We start from the raw sequence: 11,367 nt of genomic DNA, 5'->3' as shown, positions 1-11,367 counted from the left end.
GGCGGTTCAAACCCACCAGCCACTCCTCGGAAGGAAGGTTGGGCAATCCTACTTCCGTAGTGATACTGCCTCGGAAACCCAAGGAGGGGTCGCTATATGAGTCGGGGCCAACTCGACGTAGTGATACTGCCTCGGAAACCCAAGGAGGGGTCGCTATATGAGTCGGGGCCGACTCGACGGCACATAACAACAACAACAACAACAGTGAGGGGATCTGGGTCGTCAGATGTTACGATGATTATTTCTAGCAGATTAATATCAACTTTGATTGCAATCACAAGGCTTGAGTGAAGACCTGCTGAATGCTCATTTCAGTAAAGGACACTACCATCCTCCAAAGTCCAGTCAGAGAAACACTGGAACAATGTATAACCACCCCTGCCACCCTTTCAATCCCATAGGCAATGACCAAATCTGCTGTTCTTGGAATCCATACACTTCTTTCCATATCCTACTCAGGTTACTTACAATTCTCTAGATTTTTATCTAGCTTTAACTCACATCTTTCATACCTACCTCCCTTCTAAACAACCTTCTTAAGAGATTAATCAGATTCCTAACAGACATATAGGATCATGCCACTCCCTTAGTATTAGGATAAAGTTCAAGCTCCTTAAGATAGTTCATAAGACTTTTGCTTACTATTTGAGCCAAATCTCTTGCCATTAGATAATCCCTCCTCCTCCCAATTTGCACTCATTTTTTCAGTTCTAAATCACTATCCTCCATACTCTCAACGCTCCATGGCTTCATTTTAGACACCAAATCCAGTTTGTAGTGATAATCTATGCACCTCTAGGAGAGCAAAAAAGAAGAGTAAAGTAACATCAGCAACTTTAAATATAAAAGCTTCTGAAATAGAGATATTTCAAAAGGATTACTGCAACTTGATGGAGGCAACTACCCTTTTCTTTATTAATAACTGAATTTTTCTGAAGTTTTTTTTTTAATTTTTGTTTTTTAAAAAGAATGGGTCACAGATGTATTTTTTCCCTCCTAATAAAAACTTTTTATAAATCTAACCTGAATAGTCAAATCCTTTGCTGGATACAGCAACTAAAGGACCTGATTCCACAACAGTTTGCTTCAAATCACGAGCAAGAGAAAGAGAAAAAAAAGAGAAGGCGAAATAGAGGGAAATAAAGAAACAAAAGACAAAGCTGAAACACAGATAGATACAAAGAAACAGAGACTCATTGGTGGCCGTGTTCCCAGTGCATAGGGCCCAGTGCATAGTAGCTGCTCATGAACAGATAAATGGAGCAACAGATAGATAAACCAAAGTCACTGCCGTGGAGTCAGATTCGATTCACAGTGACCCCTCTTTGGGTTTCTGAGGCAGTATCACTATAGAAGTAGATTGCCCAACTTTCCTTCCCAGGAGTGGTTGGTGGGTTTGAACCACCAGCCTTCTGGTTAGAAGTCAAATGCCTTAGGCACTACACCACCAGAGCTCCCAACAGATAGATGGATGGAAATGGGAAAACTATGAACATTCTTTGTTATCTCTGAGAAATGTGTGAAGAAAAAGAAAAAAGATATCTGTTATATTTCCTTGAACAGTCTTTCAAAAGATAACCCAAAACCAAACCCACTGCCATCAAGTCAATTCCAACCCATAGCAACCATACAGGACAGACTGGAACTGTCCCATAGGGTTTCCAAGGCCATAAATCTTTATGGAAACAGACTGCCACATCTTTTTCCCATGGAGTGGCTGGTAGGTTCAAACCACCAACCTTTCGGTTAGCTGACAAGTGCTTTAAGATAACAGAGATCTTTAAATCACTGCATGCAAAAGCTCCACTAAAATAAAAAATGGCAAGTATAAAATTTTTAATTAAGAATTTAATTAATCTTTGTTATAGTAAGCATATGATTAATTTCATAAAAGACAAATTTATAATAAATTAAAATCATATCTTATATGCAAAACAAATACTTATAGTATCTCAGGGTCTACCTTAAATTTAATTGCATATAATTTATTTTGTCTACTTTATGGTACTTAGAGTACAATTTAATATTTCACTTAAATTACAGAGATTTACACCTTAACTTCTATGCCATTCAGTTAAAACTATAATTGGATGCTGAGCCCTTTGTTGTCTCTGGTTATAATTAGGTCAATCTAAATTACAATTTGCCTGGGACTGTTTCCGTTTATGCCTATTATACGGTGCCAGGGTTTGGACAATAACTTATATTGTGGCCATCAACATTTTAGCAATTGAGGGAAGCGGGAAGAGTGGGCAAAGAAGAAGAAAGGACAGAGATCTTGCTCATTCAGGGGCCAAAATCAGAAGGCTCCATGAGAGTCTTGGGTCAAAGATAGCCATGAATACTCCAACCAAAGATGCTGGAAGTACACTTGTCTGATGACGTGAGGCCCTAGTGAGGAAATGAAAATATGTGGGGACACTGGAAGTTTGATTTCTGGTGCCAGTTTAATGTGAAATAGAGAAATCTAAGAAAAGAGTATCTACCTGCACTAAAGGTAACACTGAATAGAATTGTTTACAGCATCCATAGCATTCAATAGTAGCCTAATCAGTTTGCCTAAAAATTTAAATGTGAAGGACAAGAGAAAATGCTTAAGTAATAACATAATATTAAATAATGTGGAAAATGGCAGATATGACTTAGAAAGAAAAATAAGATTAGAAATACTCAATAATTCTCAAGAGAAAGTAACAAGAGAAGATGATCAGGAATAGCACTCCTGTTCCAGAAATCTAAAAGAGATGATTAAACTATGGGAACAGACCTCAAATAATAACACTTTACTACGTTTGTATTGTTGTTGTTGTTGTTGTGTGCCGTCCAGTCGGCCCCGACTCATAGCGACCCCTCCTTGGGTTTCCAAGGCAGTATCACTATGGAAGTAGGATTGCCCAACCTATTTAAAGTTCACAAATTCCTTTTGAATCCATAATGAAATGTAACTCTCACCTCCAGATAAGGACCATTATCCTCACTTAAGAAGGGAACAGGCATGCAAGAAGTAAATGTATAAAGGTCACTCAGCCAGCAAAGAAGTTAAACCGAATTAATCTTCACAAAACCACTCAGGGACTCTTCACAAAAAGAAATTATTCTTTATAATTGAAAGTCCTGACTGACTTAAACATTATCCAACTTGGACCTATCCAACTTGGACTTTTTTAGTTGATATTTAATCAAAATTTTTAAAATACAGAATAGTAATTATTATTTCCATTATTTTCCCTACCATGTATTGAGTAACTTAACTTTTTGCACTATCGTAATTAGTCTGCATTCATATCTAACATATTCTCTCTTCTTTTTAAAGAAATGTAATAATTCCATTTTATAGATGAGAATACTGAGACTTTAAAAGATTATGGAATATTCTCAAGATTACACAACTAGTGAGTAACAGAATAAGGATACATACCTCAGCCTCTCTGACTCCAAAGCTCTTAACCATACATTTGTTATGCATATCAAATCTGCAGAGGGTACAGAGCTATAAATAACACATAATATAGGGAAGGATGTCATAATATTTTGAATCAGAATTCAAAATAACTTTAACAGATTTCATGAGGATGTGAATTATTTAACAGGTCCACAGAGAGAATACAGATTAGACTCATTCTGCATAAATCTAGAAAGAAAATGTAGTACTGATGGTAGAAGTTCCAGGAATATCTTATTTCCTATTGAATTTCTTATCATTTTGTGAGCCAGTAAGGTTTCTTAACTAAAAATGTTCATGAGGCTGGCTGACAGGCAAAGGTGGAAGCAAGAATATAGGATCTCAGAGACCCTCAACTTTATCTCAAAAAATGTTTTAAAACATTAATAGGTACTCTAAGTTGTTATGATTCTATAAATTTCTTGTTTTATAAGCTGAAATTTTATTTTCTTACGTATCCCATTCAGCTTTAGTCTTTTTTCCTAAATACAACATTCCCAGTATCTGGAACTGTATAGGCATATCTCACAGATATTGTGGGTTCAACTACAGACAATGTGCAGTGAATTGCTTGATGTGGCCCTTCTAGCCATTGTCCTCCATTCTGTGATGTTCTGTAAATCCCATTATCCATGCCTGTTTGAGGTGGTGTGGTAGTTAAGGTCAGGTATCAACTTGGCTGGGCACCTGGTAGTAGTCATTCCCTATAATGACTGCCAATCAACTCTGTGATGGGATTTAGGTTAATTCTGTTGGGGCAACACATGTGGAATGTATCTTGAGTCCTGCCTTGCTGGAGGGTATAATTCAAATCACCACCCTTAGCTTCCCTGAGGGTATACCTACGCATCTCCTGGAAAGATTCGCTTGCCTCTTGTTCCGGCTTTGTGTCTTGGATCATCCTCATCTTACCCCTGGATTTGGGACAGCAGCCATCATCTGATCTGCTGATCGAGGTTCATCAAACCCCGAGAGTTGGGAGGATCCGCCAGACCTACTCACAGACCTGGGACTCGCCACACTGCCGGCCTCCAGCACTACTACGTGAGACGAACCCTTGGGTGTCTGTGAGTTCTGTGAGGCGTTACAAGGAAACACAGAACCCTAAGACTGGGGAAATTACTGGGAGGAGAAGGAGGAGTTAATGTCTGAAATGATGGAGTGGCATGGTAGTTTGGACATTTGGGACATCTTTAACCTCCGCCTCATGGGGACCGGCCTTGTGCTGATTTTTCTAAGAGAAATTGTTCAAGCACCATGGCAATAAAGTGAATATTGCAATAGAGTGAGTTACATGATTTTTTTTGTTTGTTTTCCAGTGCTTATAAAAGTTATGTTTGCACTATGTTGTTGTTTGTTGTTATGTGCCATCGAGTCAGACTCGACTCATAGCAACCCCTCCTTGGGTTTCTGAGGAGATACCATTACAGAAGTAGATTGCCCAACCTTCCTTCCAAGGAGTAGCTTGTGGGTTTGAACTGCCAACCTTCTGGTTAGCAGTCAAGTGCCTTAGGCACTATGCTACCAGAGCTCCCATATAGTTATAACATAGTTTACACTATATTGCAGTCTATTTAAAGAGTGCGATAGCATTATGAAAACATTTGCAATACTGTGAGAATTACCAAAATATGACATAGAGACACAAGCTGTTAAAAAATTATGCCAACAGACTTGCTGGAGGCAATGTTGCCTCAAATATTCAGTTTGTGAAAAACACAATAGCTGCAAAGCACAACAAGTGTGTGCAATAAAACGAGGTATGCCTGTATTCAGTATCATCATATATGTATATATGTGCATGAGAAGATTCACTGCAGCATTATCTGTAATATTTAAAAGAAAGAAAAAGAAAAGAAAGAACTTGGATGGCCATCTACAAAAGGCAAAAGTTAAGTAACTTACGGAATACCATTTAGGAGTAAAATGAGTGGGTTACATGTTGAAAGAGATATGAACAATATGTATGAAATGACTTTTGAAGACACTACACATGTGATTATATATAACCACATTTGCTTTTGTTCATTTGTTTTTGCTTTGCCAAGATTATCTCATATAACTGATGCTCTTTTTCAGGTCCATTATGTCTGCCCATTAAATGCATTCATACATCATTAATATATTCCTATACATAATGGATTTTATCCTTGTTGTTGTTATGCACTGTTATGTTGGACTCGACTCATAGCGAACCCTCCTTGGGTTTCTGAGGCAGTATCACTACGTAAGTAGATTGCCCAAACTTCCTTCCTAGGAGTGGCTGGTGGGTTTGAACCATCAGCCTTCTGGTTAGCAGTCAAATGCCTTAGGCACTATGCCACCACAGCTCCCAATTTTATCCTCACCACATGCAAAAGTAAATGTATAGTGATATCATATTAAATGTACACCTAACTTACCTAAATTCACCCATTTGTTCTAGGCAAAAAATAAAATTAAAAATTAAAAAAAAAAAAAAAAGATCATAGCCCCTAACTGCAAGCCAATTGTGCTATTTGGTTCTTACCTACCTGATCTGGTCTAATACTTAAGGAAAACCTGTTTGGAATAAATATATCAAAAGGTTGAATGTTATATACAAATCCATGCATTCTGTTGTTTTTGTTAGGTGCCATCGAGTCATCTCTGACCCATAGCAACCCTACGCACAACAGAACGAAACTGGCCTGGTCGTGTGCCAGCCTCATGATCCCTGCTGTACCTGAGCCCATCATTACAGCCACTGTGTCAATCCATCTTGCTGAGGGCCTTCCCCTTTTTGGTTGACCCTCCACTTACCAAGTATTCTCCAGGGAATTGTTCCTCCTGACAACATGACCAAAGTAGGTGAGACAAACTTTGGTCATTCTTACTTACAAGGAGCATTTTAGCTGCATTTCTTCCAGGACAAATTTGTTAGTTTGTTTAGCAGTCCCTGGTACACACAGTATCCTTCACCAACACCACAACTCAAAAGCATCAACTCTTCTTCAGTCTTCCTTATTCATTGTCCAGGTCTCACATGCATAAGAGGCAATTAAAAATACCATGGCTTGTGTCAGGCATACCTTAGTCTTCAAGGAGACATCTTTGCTCTTCAGCACTTCAGAGGATTTTTGCAGCAGATTTGCCCAATGCACTAAGTTGTCTGATGTCTTGACCACTGCTTCCATTGGTGTTGATCATAGAACCAAGTAATATGAAGTCTTTGACAACTTTAATCTTTTCTCCATTTATCATGATGCTGTTTATTTATTAAAAATGTGAGGATTTTTGTTTTCTTTATATTGAGTGGTAATCTGTACTGCAGACTGAGTCTTCAATCTTCATCAGTAAGTGCTTTAAGTCATCCTCACTTTCAGCAAGCAAAGTTGTGTCATCTGCACATCACAGGTTGTTAATGAGTCTTCCTCCAATCCTAATGCCACATTTTCCTTCATATAATCCAGCTTCCCAGATTATTTGCTCAGCACACAGACTGAATAAGTATGGGGAAAGGATACAAACCTCACACACTCCCTTCCTGATTTTAAACCACGCAGTATCCCCTTGTTCTGTTCTAACAACATCCTCCTGGTCTATATACAGGTTCCTCATGAGTACAATTAAGTATTATAGAATTCTCTTTCTTCTCAACATTATCCATAATCTGTTATGACCAATCGAATTATTTTGCATAGTAAATAAAACCTAAGTAAACATGTTTCTGGTATTCTTTGCTTTCAGCCAAGATCCATCTGACATCAGCTATGATATTCCTCATTCCATGTCCTCTTCTGAATCTAGCTTGCACCTCTGGAAGTTCTCTGTCAATATACTGCTGCAACCATTTTTGAATTATCTTTAGCAAGAATTTACTTGCCTGTGATATTAGTGCTTTGTTCAATAATTTCCACATTCTGTAGGATCACCTCTTTGGAATGGGTACAAATATGTATCTCTTCCAGTCAGCTGGCCAGGTAGCTGTCTTCCAAATCTCTTGGCATAACCGTGTGAGTGCCTCTAGTGCGGCATCTGTTTGTTGAAACATCTCAATGGGTATTCCATCAATTCCTGGAGCCCTGTTTGTCACCAATTCCTTCAGTGCAGCCTCAATTTCTTCCTTCAATACAATTAGTTCTTGATCATATGCCACCTTCTGAAATGGATGAACACTGACCAATTATTTGTGGTACAGTGGCCCTGTGTATTCCTCCCATCTTCTTTTGTAGTTTCCTGTACCATTCAATATTTTGCCCATAGAATCTTTCATACTGCAACTCAAGCCTTAAAATTTATCTTCAGTTATTTGAGCTTGAAAAATACTGAGCATGTTCTTCCCTCTTGGTTTTCTAACTCCAAGTCTTTGCACATTTCATTATAATAATTGGCTTTGTCTTCTCAAGCTGCTCTTTGAAATCTTCTGTTCAGCTCTTTTACCTTGTCATTTCTTCCATTTGCTTTAGCTACTCTTCGCTCAAGGGCAAGTTTCAGAGTCTCTTCTGATATCCATTTTGGTCTCTTCTTCCTTTCTTGTCATGTTAATGACCTTTTGCTTTCTTCACGGATGATGTTCTTGATGTCAACCACAATTCCTCTGGTTTCAGTTATCGGTGTTCAATGTATCAAATCTATTATTTAGATAGTCTCTAAATTCAGGAGGGTTATAATCAAGGTCGTATTTTGGCTCTTTGACATGTTTTAATTGTCTTCATCTTCAACTTCAACTTGCATATGAGCAGTTGATGGTCTGTTCCACAATGTGCTCTTGGCCTTGTTTTGGCTGACAATATTGAGTTCTCCATTGTCTCTTGCCACAGAGGTAGTCGATCCTATTCCTGTGTACTCCATCTGGTGAAGTCCATGTATATAGCCACTATTTGTGTTGTTGAAAAAAGGTTGCAATGAATTAAGTTGTTGGTCTTGCAAAATTCTCTGAAGTGGTCTCTAGTGTTATTTCTATCACCAAGGCCATATTTCCAACTACCAGTGATTCTTTTTTGTTTCCAACTTTTCCATTCCAATCACTAGTGATAATCAACACATCTTGATTTCATGTTCAGCCAATTTTAGATTGAAGTTGGTAAAAATCTTCAATTTTATCATCTTTGGCTTTGGTGGTTGGTGCATAAATTTGAATAATAGTAGTAGTAACCGGTCTTCCTTGTAGGTGTATGGATATTATCCTATCACTGACAGCATTTTACTTCAGGACAGATCTTGAAACTTTCTTTGTGATGATGAATGTCACGGCATTCCTCTTCAAATTGTCATTCTTGGCATAGTAGATCATGTGGTTTTCTGATTCAGAATGGACCAAACCAGTCCATTTCAGCTCACTAATGCCTAGAATATTGATCTTTATGTATTCCATTTCATTTCTGTCAACTTCCAATTTTCCTAGAGTCATACTTCATACATTCCATGTTCTGATTATTAATGGATGTTTGCAGCTGTTTCTTCTCATTTTGAGTTGTGCCTCATGAGCAATTGTAGGTCCAGAAAACTGTACTCCATCCATATCATTAAGGTTGGCTCTACTCTGAGAAGGCAGCTCTTCCCTAGTTCTATTTTGAGTGCCTTCCAACCTGAGGGGCTCATCTCCTATCATTATATTGGACAATGTCTCAGGGTTTTTCATAAAATGTCCTAATAATAGATCAGACAGTATTTCACTGATATTCATAAGAATTGAACAATTCTTTAAGAAGTGGATGGCCTCTTCCTTCTTCTGAGTCTGTCTTAGTCTGGAAGCTTCATTGAAACCTGTCCACCATTGGTAACCCTACTGGCATTTGCAACACTGGTGGCATAGCCTCCAGACTCATAGCAACGTGCAAGCCACCAAAGAATGACAAACTGACAGACAAGTTCATCTCCTTTAGCTGTTCCAAACCACTCTGCTCACTTCCTAGCCTCTCTTAAAGGTGGTCCAAACCTTGCACCCAGCTCTCCTTCTGGGCCTCCTTTAAAGGCTACTCCCAAACACCCCCGTGCCCGGCTCACCACCTTCTGGGCCTCCCTTAAAGGCTGCTCCCAAACACCCCCACACCACATGTATTGTGTTAAGGAACCATTAATGGATTATGAACAATAATTTCTGTCACCATTAATATTTGGTGAACAGAAGTGAAGTAGTGCATCATAAAACTGGTCTTTTCCCACTTCTTTATCAAGTACTGTTTAGAAACTAAGCTTCATCTAAGATGTGTCTCCACTGCATTATCAGGGTAAAGAATGAATGAAATAAACATAGTCAGTAAAGTGGTGAGTACCAACAGAAGCAAAAGAAACCCTCAATAAGATGGATTGACACAACAGCCACAAGAATGGATACAAACATAACACTGATCATGAAGATACTGCAAGACCTGGAAACGTTTCCTTCTGACATACATAATATCATCAGGAGTCAAAGCCAATTCTATGGCAAGTAACAACATTTATCAAGCACTCACTTATGAACAAAACAAAACTATGAGAGATTTATATACATCATTCCATTTAATGCTTACACAAACATGAGACAGGTGTATCTCTAATTTTACAGTTGAAGAAATTGAGACACAGAGAGGCTTCTGACAATGTCAAATAAGGATTTCACTTGAATTCTAATATAATTTTGCTCCTAGAAATTCTCTAATGAGTTACAGATATGAATGTATTTTTTCTTACACATATGTTATCATCTGCTTTTTATAAGCTACTCTCAAATATTACCAAGGATAATCTTGACAATATAACCATTACCAATGGACAGTCCCACCTTAATAAAATATTTGGTTATAGAGGTGAAGCATTATATTATAAAACATTGGTCTTTTTTCCTCTTCCTAATACTAAAAGAATTATCTTTTGGTTTCCTAAGGAGATAAATGAAACACTTGGATGCTTAATATTTAATTAAAGAGAAATGACTGGTTTTCCAAATTTATATTTGCATATGCAAACACAGTATCAACATACTCTTCCTAAACACAGTTCAAATGACAACTTTTATGTGACTATAAATGGTTGAATGCATCCTTAATAATAATGATGCAGAAATATCACATCTCAGCAGATGCAAAATCTATCATCATGTCACCCAACTTCGTGCCAGTTTTCAAACACATCTATCATCAAACACTGATCTGCCTTAATGTCACAAGTTTTAATTTAACTCTCATGGGAGAACAGGCAGGTAGACACATATCTAAATGTTAGAAGCCAATTTTGTTTTAAATAAAGTCTTTTGTATATGCCACACATGTAACAGTTCAAAAGCAATGTCAATACCATACCTGGTTATTTCTTCTTTAAGTTTACATGGATCTTCTGCATAAAATTTAATACCAAAATACAAAGTATATGGAGGTCCAGCTAAAATTAAGAAATATGGATTAATTAAATTTCACATTATAAATTAATCAAAGTAGCAGTACAGTGTAACACAACCATTCAAAATTATACTCTCCAAGAACTTCTAAAGAATCAGGAAAACATACAATGAAAAAAGCAGAGTGTAACAGTGTGACCTCAAATATGCATGCATGTACATAAAAATCCAGACAAAAGACAGGACCAAATATACCAGAATGTTCTAATTTTTATCTCTGGTTGGTGAGGTTATACACAATTTTTATTTATTTTTTCTGTATTTTTCACATTTTCTATAACATACGTAGAAAGGTTACCAATAAAGTCAAATATATGGTTTTAAAAATCATCCGTCTATCACATTATAACATTCAAAAATACCCACAAAAAGTTGAAAATGACTTAAATGCTCAAAAGTTGGGAGACTAAGTCAATCGTGAAATGTATATATGATAAGCATTCAAAAGTTTAAATAGAGGGAGGGAGATCTATATATGTTGATGTGGAAAGATCTCTGTGAAATCTATATTCTTGAGTACAGAAATATTGTTGCTTTTGTTTTAAAAAATCTGTTTATATATTTTTTCTGGAAGAATATACAAGAA

The 11,367-nt window shown here is 37.3% G+C and overlaps 1 protein-coding gene across 1 annotated transcript in view; it reads right to left on the bottom strand.

The window, feature by feature from the left end:
- Positions 1 to 11,367, bottom strand: part of EPB41L4A (erythrocyte membrane protein band 4.1 like 4A) — a 475,159-nt gene that overhangs the window by 148,317 nt on the left and 315,475 nt on the right. The window contains exon 4 of the mRNA XM_007947582.1: positions 10,687 to 10,765. Within this exon, the coding sequence (XP_007945773.1) occupies positions 10,687 to 10,765 (79 nt within the window). The remainder of the gene's footprint in view (positions 1 to 10,686; positions 10,766 to 11,367) is intronic.

Source organism: Orycteropus afer, unplaced genomic scaffold, assembly GCF_000298275.1.
Source record: "Orycteropus afer afer isolate SDZICR_OR568_19922 unplaced genomic scaffold, OryAfe1.0 scaffold00191, whole genome shotgun sequence".
NCBI classification, from domain to species: Eukaryota; Metazoa; Chordata; class Mammalia; order Tubulidentata; family Orycteropodidae; genus Orycteropus; species Orycteropus afer.
This window is presented reverse-complemented; position numbering and strand designations above follow the sequence as displayed.